The sequence below is a fragment of the Procambarus clarkii genome, chromosome 58, assembly GCF_040958095.1.
Source record: "Procambarus clarkii isolate CNS0578487 chromosome 58, FALCON_Pclarkii_2.0, whole genome shotgun sequence".
NCBI classification, from domain to species: Eukaryota; Metazoa; Arthropoda; class Malacostraca; order Decapoda; family Cambaridae; genus Procambarus; species Procambarus clarkii.
This window is the reverse complement of record NC_091207.1, coordinates 21,305,204-21,318,583: the sequence shown is the minus strand read 5'-3', so window position 1 is coordinate 21,318,583 and position 13,380 is coordinate 21,305,204. Positions and strand designations below refer to the sequence as shown.

General features: G+C 40.5%; 2 protein-coding genes across 3 annotated transcripts in view; one reads left to right on the top strand and one right to left on the bottom strand.

Annotated features, from left to right (window-relative positions):
• LOC138353534 (glucose-6-phosphate exchanger SLC37A4-like) overlaps positions 1–461 on the bottom strand; it is a 21,953-nt gene extending 21,492 nt beyond the window's left edge. Inside the window, exon 1 of the mRNA XM_069306659.1 lies at positions 323–461. Coding sequence (XP_069162760.1) covers positions 323–328 — 6 coding nt within the window. The 5' untranslated portion in view covers positions 329–461. The remainder of the gene's footprint in view (positions 1–322) is intronic.
• Positions 462–9,380: 8,919 nt separating this feature from the next.
• Positions 9,381–13,380, top strand: part of LOC138349782 (protein abrupt-like) — a 40,195-nt gene continuing 36,195 nt past the window's right edge. The window contains exons 1-2 of one of the 2 annotated variants that reach the window (XM_069306656.1): positions 9,381–9,525; positions 12,189–12,249. In XM_069306656.1, coding sequence (XP_069162757.1) covers positions 9,434–9,525; positions 12,189–12,249 — 153 coding nt within the window. In that variant the 5' untranslated portion in view covers positions 9,381–9,433. The remainder of the gene's footprint in view (positions 9,526–12,188; positions 12,250–13,380) is intronic. The other variant, XM_069306657.1, reaches the window with a different exon arrangement.

Here is a 13,380-nt window from a genome sequence, read left to right as displayed (position 1 = left end):
AGCTAATGTGGGGTTACTCTGGGGAAGGTCAGTAGTTCGACCTAGGAAGGCTTAAGTGACAGGCTCTCCAAGTCTGAGGTAGAGCCTTGCAGTAGTAACAAGGATACAGTAGGAGAACAGAAAAGATACAGTGACAGTACATGGACTCCTTCCTACAGTAGTTTATCAGAGTATAATACAGCACACGGTGTCTAGTAATAATGATAAACATGTGTATGGCGAATAACTGCGACATAAATGATTCACACGTAAGTAATTCGTCGGTATAAAATACTCACAACTCACAAGTGTGAAACTAATCCCAAATGATAGTGAAATATACCTGCATGATGGTGAGTGAGCACACTGAGAGAGCGACTGGTCCGTAAGGTGATCCCGACCCGATTGTGTTGTGTTCCTCTCCACGCCTCTATTATATGGCCCCAGACACGTGGTTCAGACGTGGGGGGCCTGCTTCAAACGTCACTATCTCCACAGAGGCAAAATATGCTGGCTTGAAGCCAAGATCGTGTTGTGTCGATAAAACATGTTGACAATTGAGGAGCCGCTCAGGGTGACCTCAGGAATGCAAAAAGAACGGATAACGTCAACAAGGAACTTCAACTGTATGCAATAGGGCTAATCTGTCCACGGATTTCTAAATCCACTTAAAACACGGTCTGAAACATTATTAATATGTTAATAAGAATGTTTAAGATCTGAATTATTCCTTTCTTAGTTTGAATACAGTTCTGGATGAATGTTAAACTTGGTGTTATCATGGTTGAGTACAATTAAGCACTCTATATGGAAGAGCGTGGGAAGCAGAGCATCATATCTCCTCTTTGTATCTCGGTGAAGCAAGGTGAAGTGTTTATTGACTCATAATTTGTGCATACGTTTATTACTTTGTATAAATGTACATCTGTCAGCCTGCCGACTTTGTTGCGCGCCCCATACAAGTTTGACATTTCTTTGTGTTAAACAATGGCTCTGCTAGTTCCTGTTTACACTCTTCTAACTACAATTTCCGGTGCGTACTCTCCCGGGAACAATGTGTACACACCTGGCTCGATTGTGTACTCTTCCGAAACCAATGTACATTCTTCTGGAACTAATGCTTACTCTCCAAAGACCAGTGCACGCACTTTCTGAACAAATACACATTCCAGAGACCAGTGCATAGTGCACACACACTCTAAACAAATGCACACACTTCCTAAATTTGATCAATTGCGCCTACTCTCAAAATAAAAGAACTTTATATCTTCGTAAACCTGCCTCTAGCTGTAGAAACTCTGTGATGGCTTTACCTCCAAAGCTCTACTTAAAAATCTCCCTAATTCCCCTTCGTCTTCTTGATATGAGGACTGGTCTCTGTTGAACATTAAATTCAGCTTGAAAAATCATCAGGACAAATGAAGGTACCTTTGACAAGCCTCCGGCTTCTTGTCCCTCGTTGAGGTCACATAAGTGCTAGTGTCCCTGAGGTAAATGCAGGTAAATATAACTTGCCTTTCGATAAACTAACACTTTATAGTGATCTCACACACTGCTACGCCTGCTTCTAGTGATGCTGATGCTCATTCTTGTCTGGTTCATCTTGTCCTCTCCAGTACTTGGGTGATACTCTCCCCAGTGACAGACTTCAAGCACACAAAAGGAAGTGTTAAACTGGCTGATACCGACAATGCTCTCTTCTGTCGTGTTATGAACTCCAATCATCCTATAGCTTGGTCTTCCAAAATAATCTTTCCTGTCTCCACTCTAGAGACGTCATTTTGTTAATTAAATCGGCTCTAATCGCTGTTGATTCCAGCCTTTCTCTGTATATAGTTAAATGCACTAATCTTATCGAACGTGATCCGACTTAGCTGTATAACTCTTGTTTCTATATCTTTCTGTCTCTATTTTGGTTCTCTACCTTATTTTAACTTTATTTCTCTTTCAACTTAATCTTGCTGTTATTTGGCCCATTTAGATTATATAGTTCAGTTTTGGTCCAGACTATAAAATGAATAGTACAAAAGTAGTTTACTGGTGGTACATCACTATACATTGGTACTTTCGACCAAACTGAGCCCAACCACTTGGGTTGGACGGTAGAGCAACGATCTCGCTCCATGCAGGTTGGCGTTCAATCCCAGACCGTCCAAATGGTTGGACACCATTCCTTCCCCCCGTCCCATCCCAAATCCTTATCCTGACCCTTTCCCAGTGCTATATAGTTGTAATGGCTTGGCTTTTCTATCCCTTGATAGTTCCCTTCCGTTCCTGTAAGTACTATTATTTGAGGAGGATAGGCTGTTCCCTTCCGTTCCTGTAAGTACTATTATTTGAGGAGGATAGGCTGTTCCATTCCGTTCCTGTAAGTACTATTATTTGAGGAGGATAGGCTGTTCCCTTCCGTTCCTGTAAGTACTACTATTTGAGGAGGATAGGCTGCAGTGTGGATAGCCTGTGTTGTGTTGCTCTCAGTGTTTTATTGTTACCCATATAAACACCCTGTGAGCGGTATTGTGCACCAAATATTTATATTGTGATCAGTAGTTTATTGTGCACCCTATACTCATTCTGTGAGCAGTAGTTTACTGTGGACCCCCTTGCTCATATTGTGAGTGGAAGTGAGAATTCTGTCGTTTTTGCGTGAACATGCGTGTGTATACGTGCTTATGAGCAGCTCTGTATATGGTTGTATATATGTGCGTATAAGCTCTGTGTTTGAATGTGTGTTTTTGTATATGAGCTCTGTGTTTGAATGTGTATATATGAGGTACGAGTATTTATACGTATGTATGGGAAACCATACAGACGGTGCAGGAGTGGTGGGTAGTGACTGTTATCGTAACCTTGGTAGACGAGGCCACTCCTCTTGTACTCTCGCTTGAGCAACATGTTTATTGCCCTATCTTCGTGTACTCGATTATGTACACATCTGCCCTGTGCTTCTCAGCATCGTGTTTCAGCTCCTGGGTCCTGCCTCTCAAACCGTCTGTCGTCTGGTGTGTATATTCTTCAATGCTTCAGTTCTGTTGGATCTACTTTGAATCTCCATGTGAAATTTGGGGTTGTTTTCGTCCAGTGCTTTACTCCCTAGTTCATCCAATGGCTCCTCACTAGACGAGGTGTGCGCCACTCTCTACTATAGAATGAACAAACAATTATTTAAATGCGCGCAGAGAAGTATAACAAAGTTAATTCTGGAATAAGAAACCTCTTTTTACGAAGAGAAGTTAAGAGTTTAATTTACGTTTAATAGAAACAAGAAGAAGTAGGGTTTTAACTCAACTTCTTAACCATCTAACCACTTGGACTGGACGAAAGAGCGATGGCCTTGCAGGTCAGCGTTCAATCCCCGACTGTCCAAGTGGTTGGGCATCATTCCTTCCCACCATCCCATCCCAAATCCTTATCCTGACCCCTTCCAAGTGCTATATAGTCGTAATGGCTTTCCCCAGATAATTCTCTTCCTTCCCTCGGTCAGTTAAGTGAAGCACCGTTGAGTCTTACCAGTATCTGGATGGATGACCACGCAGGGAGCCTAGGCTTTCTTCCCCTCATAGCTCCGAGGACCTCGAGGATGTTATAGACCTCCTTGTACCGTTGTGATCATGTCTTCCATGCTTCTTGTCTTCTCTTCTCCACGGAGGTTCGGTTCAATTGTGTCCTAGTAACTCATGCCTCCCATATCCGGGACCAGTCAGGTTGTACCCAGTATATCCTAGTGTGTGTAATCTTTATTTAATCAACACAGAAACGAGAAACATAATATTTGATGTTTTTCTTGCGTATTTTGCTGATATGTTCAGCCTTCAAGTACTGAGTACATTAATTCTGAACACAGTTGGGGGTCCAAAACAAACTCCCTGGATGAGTATGGGGTGTACAATATTCTACTGCTCATAGGATGAATATGGGGTGTACAATATACTACCACTCACAGGATGAATAAGAGGTGCACAATAACCTATAGTTCACGGGATGAGTATAAGGTGCACAATAAACTACCGCTTACAGGATGAGTATGGCTGTGTACAATAAACTGTGACTCACAGGATGAGTATACCGTGTAATATACACGGTATACTCATCCTGTGAGTATACATGGTCACAGAGTATGTGAGTGAGTATATTAATCACAGAGTGAATAGCACAGTTGGGTTCATCTCGACATACTCTGGAATTCCAGGTTCGAATCCCAGGCGGAACAGAAACGGTTGTGCACGTTTCTTATCACCTAATGTCCGTGTTCACCTAGCAGTAAACAGGTATCCCCAGGAATTATAACTGACGATAAAAGGGCAGCTCACACTGAATAAATACTTTACATCAGTGATCACACTAGAGAGTTTAGACAACATCCCCATACCCACACAAATGTTTGAAGCAGGTGAAGAGAATGAATTAAGGAATGTCCCCATAACATGGGATATAATCAGAAAAACATTGACAAACTAAGAGATTCAAAAGCCCCAGGTGTTGGCGGAATTTACTTATTTATTTATCTATTTATTTACTTATTTATTTATATACAAAAATGTACATTGGGTTTGTGAGAATACATAGCATAGTATTTACAATCTTGTAAAGCCACTAGTACGCGCAGCGTTTCGGGCAGGTCCTTAATCTGGAATTCAATCCAGTCATTAAGGAACTGGCAGATGCTGTATGTCTGCCAATAAAACTCATTTTCAAACAAATCTCCAGACTAAAGGGATAGTTCCCCTAGATTGTAAATATGCAAGTATTAACCCTATTTTCATAAAAGGCAGCAAGAGCTCAGCAGAAAACTACCGTCCGGTTAGCTTTACCTCACACATCTGCAAGCTCACGGAGAGAATCCTAAGGGAGGAAATCATTCACTAGTGTTAAGGTTAGGCTGCGTTACGTCGCCTGAGTATCGTCGCCAAGAGACGATACTGTAAGTAGATTTGCCCGTGACACCTCATAATGGAGAGACAATTCTCCCATTTCCATGTGTAAATACATTTTGTTTATGTGTTCTAATTTCAGTGAATAAATTCGTATGTTAAGCACATGGTGTTTCAGAAATATTTTCTCCCTCATATTGCAGACTTTAGCCGACTCAGTCCCACAAAAGAATTCTCCGCCATATTCTAGCCTTATAAAAAACAATCTTTTTGATGAACCGATTACTGTGATCTCCTGCAGCACCCTGACATAGATACGACTAACATCTGGCAAGATCTCAGGATCTTGTACCGTTGTTGTTGTTTAAGATTCAGCTGCTGCGAACTAAATGTTCCAAGTAGCACGGGCTATGGTGAGCCCGTAGTGGGCTTACCTGGCACAGGAGCGGGGCTGTAACTGAATCTCTTGTACCTGTTGTTAAAGATTTAGCTACTCAGGACGAAGTGTCCATGTAGCAAGGGCTATGGTGAGCCCGTAAAGAGGCTCTTGTACCGTTGTTCGAGGTATTTCATGTTGTTGACAACTTCTGCGAACGTCTTGCACACTTGTCCTAGCCTAGTTGCAGTGCACCAACATTAAAGTAATCTCGGACAATCTACTGATAATCCAACAGGGTGCGCTTTATTTTCCATTTCTCCCCATCTTGCATAATTGTCATTCTATATCTTCCCTGACACCCCTTAGCTGACTTCTTACCATTGAATAAACCATGCAGTACAAAATAGGCAACTTAATTTTATATAATTATTATAAAGAGAGCGATTGACTAGGCGGATTGACAATTGAGGAGGGTTGACTAGGCGCCAATCCTTAACTGTATGCCTCTGCTCATCCAACAGTGAATGGGTTGTTGAACGATTTAACGGGTCGTATTCTGGGGTAAATTAGGATTAAAGACTTGCCCAAAACGCTACGCGTGCTAGTAGCTTTACAAGAATAAAAAATGTAAGAACTCTTGTATATATAAATATAATAAAATAAGCAAAATTACATTAAAAAACTACACCGAAATTGACATTTAAGTTCTTATGTAGTTCACCATAGCGAACCCTTACACATGCAAGGGCTGCGGCGTATGCAAGGCTGGCTAACATCAGAACTGCCTTCAGGAACCTATGCAAGGGATCATTCAGAACCTTGTATATCGCATATGTAAGACCAATACTGGAGTATGCGGCCCCATACCTTGCCAAGCACAAGACGAAGCTTGAAAAAGTTTGATATATGCCACTAGGCTAGTCCCAGAACTAAGAGGCGTGAGTTACGAGGACAGGCTGCAGGAAATGCACCTCACGACACAAGAAGACAGAAGAGTAGGGAGAGTCATGGTCACTACCTACAAGATTCTCAGAGGAATTGACAGGGTAGATAAAGATAAACTGTTTAACACGGGTGGTACGCGAACAAGAAGACACAGGTGGAAACTGAGTACCCAAATGAACCACAGGGACGTTAGAAAGAACTATTTAAGTGTCAGAGTTTCTAACAGATGGAATGCATTAGGCAGTGATGTGGTGGAGGATGACTCCATACACGGTTTCAAATGTAGATATGATAGAGCCCAGTAGGCTCAGGACTCTGTACAGTTGATTGACAGTGGAGAGGCGGGGCCAAAGGCCAGAGCTCAACCCCCGCAAGCACAACTAGGTGAGTACATTGATAGCGTTGGTTTGTTTGTTTTCGTGCGTATTATTGAATTGTTTGCGTACTCTACCCGGGCGAGTGTTTTCTGGATGTTATCACTGATAAGAAGGGGAGGTTATGACGTCACGTGACCACTTAACCCGAGGGATACTACAATAATCTGGTTGTACAACTTGAGTGCTCGTCGTCACAACCCAAGGTGAAAATCAGTATTACTAAATATCTCACTACACGGGACAATCATAATCATTTTGTAATCAGGACCTAATTCCTGAATGTCTTGCGAATATATGACTGCTTATGAAATTGCATTCATTGGAAAGGCGAAGAGTTAGGGGTGACATGATAGAGGTTTACAAGTGGATGAATGGACATAACAAAGGGGATATTAATAGGGTATTAAAAGTACCAACACAAGACAGATCACGAAACAATGGATATAAATGGGATAAGTTTAGATTTAGGAAAAACTTGGGTAAATACTGGTTCGGTAACAGGGTTGTGATTTGTGGATCCAATTACATAAGAACAAAGGTAACTGCAGAAGGCCTATTGGACCATACTAAGCAGTTCCTATTTATAACCACCCACTCATATACATGTCCAACCTACGCTTGAAACAATCAAGGTATCCCACCACCACGTTACGCGGTACAGTAATTGGTTCCACAAATCAACAACCCTGTTGTTGATCTTCCATTTTCTAATAAGACAATTTTTGGCTTTATGTTACGCATAAGATCGAAATGCGACGCTCTTTGTAAGAGGACAGGTTGTTCTAGCTTGCCCTGTGGCCTTCGACTGTTCCTGGTACGAGAGAGTCGACTTAGTTCTGGAATGATTTTTGTCGCCCAATGTTGATTTTTTCAAAAGCAGCTATATCTTTCTGAAGATGAGATCTCCATGCTTGAATATAATAATCCAAGTGCGGGCGCACCATAGATCTACACAGTTGACTAACTTCCTTCTTTTCCTTGAAGTCAAAGGTTCGCTTGACTATTTCTAGGGTTTGGTTAGCGTTTTTTAAAGCAGTCCCCCACTTGTTATGCAACTTTCAGTGAATGGGGAATTCTAACTCAGAGTTATTTTTTCATCAATCTGCTACAAGGTAATATTATTAATCTGGTAGTTGTGATGTGCATTGTTATGTCCCACATGCAAGGTCTTGCATTTTTCAGAATTAATAAGCATTTGCCAGTCTTCCGACCACTTGAGGAGTTCACGTAGATCTCTTTGTACGGCCTCAATATAATTTTCATTTCCTACTTTACCATAGCTATTATTGTCATCTACAAATTTGATGATGTGGTTTGTAATATTCTCGTCTATGTCGTTGATGTATGCGACAAAAAGAATTGGCCCCAAAATAGACCCTTGTGGTACCCCCACTCACCACATTACTCCAGTCAGATTCCTCCCCGTTTAGCACGACCCTTTGTTATCTTTGTTTTAACCTTTGTTTTATGGATTCTAGTATTCTACCTTTATTCCATGTGCCTGTAATTCCCTTGCTAGTCTTTCATGTGAAGTCCTTTGTGTGAATAGCTGGTTACAATTTGCAAAAATATGAGGAGGTTTGTAAGGCCGGATCTACTTGTAACACACCCATGTTGTGTTGCTTTTATTATATTGATCACTGTGAGATGGTGAATGATTTCCTCCCTTAGGATTCTCTCCGTGAGCTTGCAGATGTGTGAGGTAAAGCTAACCGGACGGTAGTTTTCTGCTGAGCTCTTGCTGCCTCTTTTGAAAATAGGGTTAATACTTGCATTTTACAATCTAGGGGAACTATCCCTTTGGTCTAGAGATGTTTTGAAAATGAGTTTTATTGGCAGACATACTGCATCTGCCAGTTCCTTAATGACTTTGGGTTGAATTCCACCCAAACCTGGGGCTTTTGAATCTTTCAGTGTGTCAATGCTTTTCCTGATTATTGCTGTGTAATACACAGCAATACAGTTATACAGCTGTATACAATACAGCAATAATGTGTTTACCTAAGTTTAATAAAAAAAACAAGTGATGACCTGAGTTTACCTGAGAGCCACTAACACTTGTGGCCTCGACGAGGACAGTTTTGTGGCCTCGATGTTTTGTGCTGCCCGTACATATAATTCTCGGTTCTGAATATATCATAGCTCTTTATACTTGTGCTTTCTGGCCTTTGAGTGTCAGCGACTGCTCTTACGGCTTTTACAGCAGAGATTGGAATGCCCATGTCCAGCTCAATTTCAGGTTTATCACATGCAATTTTTAGCTGCCTGGTCAGTGTCGTCATGCTGGACATCACCTATGTGAGATGGTGCAGCAGTCCCGGTATCGTGGTGTTAAAACACTCCCTCAGCGCTTTGCAAGCGCTTTGGCCTGGGCTGGTGACCAGGGAGGATTTACTTGGTGCCAACTGTAACCTCTGCTTAGTCAGCAGTGAATGGGTACCTGGTTGTTAAACGATTTGGCGAGTCGCATTCCGGGGAAAATTAGTATTGAAAATTTGCTAGTGACTGTACTTTGTAAGAACTCTTGTATATATAAATAAAACACAAAATAAAAAGTATCCATACAAATGAGACTCTGAAACTCTTGCTCTGTGTATTAATAATGTTGTTTATAATGGATGTTACAACATTCCGTATCTATTTTGCATGTTGGGTTTTTAAGTGTTCGAGGAGTTGACTTTGAATTAAACCAGGAAATGCTAGGCATCATCTGTATAAAATAATTAATATACGATTATAAAAGAGAATAACAGAGGTGAGAGAGGAACACATTCATATCGACTGACAAGTAGATAAAAATATGCAGTTCCCGAAGGTATAGGGCAGGAGGCGAGTTTATTGTTTGTGTTAGAGTCAGGGTGTCTGAGGCGGTGGTTGAGGTGATGGCCGCGGCGTTGCTGGAGCGCTACACGACATCGATTGTTTACCTCGTCTCGCCTCTCTCTTCCTCCCTCTCCCTGGCTCTTAATTTGTTGTGAGTATCGTGGGTGAGGAGTTGGCGGCGAGGCCCAGGGTGAGGGCGGCCGTCTGGAGGGGTTTGGAGGGAGCCTGGAGCGGGAACTGCCAGGTGGAAATGCGTGTTTGGGTCAGGTTTATAGAGGTGACATGTTAGGGGTCAGGGATGTGGCCCAAGGTGGGGCCAGGGGTGGCCAGGCCTAGCCAATGAGACTCTCCCGGTAGCTCTGGTTAATAACGCTAATTTTCAATAATAAAATTGAATTCAAACCTAGCTAAACAATACATATACACCCAGCAAGTTTGACTTGCAGATTTCTTTTTAAAGTGTAGGAATGATGCTATAATAAATATGCTTTACATAATAGACTGAGCTCCTGATGAAAGTCATTTCCAAGATGTCTATTAATTAAGGCCTTTGACACTTGACCGTAGTTACCTTATCAAGCTGTCTTGCCAGATTGTGACCAGGTTTATAATTAACATTTATAAATATATAAATCAATAGTTAGGTAAAAGTACATACATACAAAATGAGTTACAAGTTGGATTTCTAGATAGCTTGTACATAATACGCCTAATCCACTAATTCACAAAGTGGTTGGGCATCATTCCTTCTCCCCGACCCATCCCAAATCCTTAACCTTGACCCCCTTCCCAGTGTTATAAAGTCGTAATGGCTTGGCACTTTCCCCTGATAATTAAATTTTTTTTTATCTAATACACACAGTGTTTTGGGCAAGTTGGGGAAAACCATAAAAACTAGTACTTAATACTAATTGACTTGAACTGAAGTTGAATATAAAAAGGATGACAATAATTACATGTTGAATGAAACGGCAGAAATTGCAAGTTACCATTAATTTATTTAAAAATTTAAGTTACGTTGTTGTCGTGGAGTCATGGTCCCTCAATTACACTTGGTTTGGTTCTCAATGTCAAGGACAGGAAGCCTGTTATTCTTACCGAGGCCCTGCTCAGTCAACAGTATTAAAGAACCTTAAAAAAAAGGAAACTGGGAAAGACTTTTGGGGGCCATATGAGGCAGCTATTATATCCACCCAGTTATTAATATATATGTCGAACCTTCTTAAACAATCCGACGATGCCACGTGTAATGTGTTACAGCCCATACCCTGTAATCTGTTCCATAAATCAACACCCTTTTTTCCAAGTATTACTATCTAAAATAGTATTTATATCCCCTTTGTTGTACTCGTTCATTTTTTCATATCTCCATTGTTATACTTGCTTATCTATTTATATACAGTATTTCAGTATGTGACTTCATACTCTCTTTTTTTTTTTCTTTCTAGAGAATATAGCTTAAGCTTTTCTAATCTTTTCGTAAGAGAGGTTTCTTATTTCTGGGATTAACTTTATCATCATACTCTGTGCATGGTCAAGTGGAACTTGTTTACTAAAGTATGGAAACCATAGTCAAAACTTCCCCAGGATGCAATTCCTGCCTACCTACCTAGGAAGGGGCATAACTGGCAATCCCCTCACAGTGTTCAAGAGAGAACTGCATAAGCACCTCCAAAGGTTACCTGATCAACCAGGCTGTGACTCATACGTCAGGCTGCGAGCAGCCGCGTCCAACAGCCTGGTTGATCAGTCCAGCAACCAGGAGGCCTGGTCGACGACCGGGCCGTGGGGACGCTAAGCCCCAGAAGCACCTCAAGGTAACCGCAAGGTAACCTATTTATTGGTAGGTGAACAAAGGCATCAGGTGAAAAGCAATGTTGCCATAATGATTGTCCTTCAGGAACTGATTCCGGGATCTTTTGGCTATGACCTAACTGTTCCACAGGACCCTAGTAACAGATACCATTATTGTTTGTTTCCATGCTACATCTTTTCATTGACTATTATTAATATTGGTGTTTTCAAGGACAACATACTTTGATCACTTTCTCTCTCTCGTATACACCAAGCCAAAACTATTTGATAGTGGCACAACTTATTGACCTCAAACCCAGACATCTAAATTAGCACAGTTATTGCTGAATTTAAAATCAGTATGTGGGTAACAAGAATGACTAACAAAATTGAGAGAACATACTCAAGATTTAGGTCCAGATAGATGCAGTCAACCTTTTTTTAGGTCCAGATAGATGCAGTCAACCCAACCATCTCTTTGCTATAAAATCTCTGTGGCTCGATCATAGAAACTGAGTAAATTCGATATACAGGATCTTCCAGATAGTAAACCATACTGTCTGTCTGATATTATATCATTTCTCTCCAGGTGTTCTACCCATTTAGTTTTTATTATTTTTTCCAATACTTTCACTATTACACTTGTCAATAATACAGGTCTATAATTGAGGGGGGTCTTCCCTGCTGCCACTTTTGTAGATTGGAACTATGTTAGCCTTTTTCCACACGTCTGCTATGTGTGCGTTGCAACCAGAGAGTCTTCAAATCGAGGTTGCCCTAATACTGTAGTTGCCAAAATTTCATCAAATTTGCAAATTTTGTTTGGCTACTGGGTGTTATTAATTCAAGCTTACTGGTTGGTCATAATTGTCGTGTGAATTCAATTTTCACAATTGAAAATACAGTATGGGTATAAAAAAATTATAAAAATAAGAAATTTGATATTGTTTACCATTATTTGTACATTTATTTTTAAATGAAATTCACTTCATCAGTATGATCAGTTTATTTTGTTTTCAGTTTAGTACTTAAGTCTGTCCGTATCGATGTTGGTAGCATGTCAGCTCGGAAGATCTTAGCCGTAAGTTTTAATCTTCCTCGTTACTTTTATTTCAAAATAAAATACTTTGAACTTTGCACTTTTGGTTTATACTGTATTTCCATTTCTTAACTGGAATGTCATCATAACTACTGTACCCTGTTTCTGATTCATGTGTTGCAGGTGACCCACACATGAGGCATGGTAAAGTATTGGAAACAAAAAATGGTTATTTCTTAAAGGCCTTTAGTAATATCTTCTGCACGTGATACTTTCTTAGAAAACTAAGTGTAATTACCGAAGTGTAGTTGCACCACGGGATGTAGTGTCCCGTCTTTACAGTACTGTCACTTGACGCTTTGAAACTACTGACTGTTTTGGCATCCACCACCTTCTCGCTTAACTTGTTCCAACCATATACTGTACTGTACCACACTTGTTTGCAAAAGAAAACTTTCTAATATTTTGATGACACCTTTGTTTCCTTAGCTTGAATTTATGACCTCTTGTTCTTGAAGCAGCAGGTTTCGAGGATTCATCTTTATCAGTTTTGTCGATTCCTGTTTCTATTTTGTGTTGCAATCATTTCACCTATTTTTCTTCTAGCTTTGGAGAATTTAATGACTATCCTCTCTCTTTAGCTCTTATTTTTCAGTTCCGGAAGCCATTTCGTATCATGCCTTTGCACCTTTTCCAGTTTATTGATGTCCTCATTGAGATATGAGCACCACACATCTGCATATTTCAATTTTGGTCATACAAAAGTCATGAAGAATTTCTTTAATACTGTATGTCACGATCCATGTATTTAAAAGCAATTCTAAAGTTGGAAAGCATAGCATATGCTTTCCTTTGTGTTGTGACTGCTATTCAGAACCATCCCTAGATCTCCCTCTTTGTCAGAATACCTTTCTACATAATTTGTAGTTTGTGTGCGGTCTCTCTTCTATTCCACATTCCATAACACGGCATTCACACTGAATTCCAATTACCAAGTGTTGCTCCATACACATATTTTGTCAAGGTCATCTTGAAGGAAATTACAGTACATTCCTCTAAAGTCTCTTATCATGTATGACTTGTTCTGCCGATCCCAATACCATGCCTTTCCCCATGTTCCACCTTTTGAATCTTTGTTCTTATAGGTATGAATTTATTTGGCTTTTCTACGTA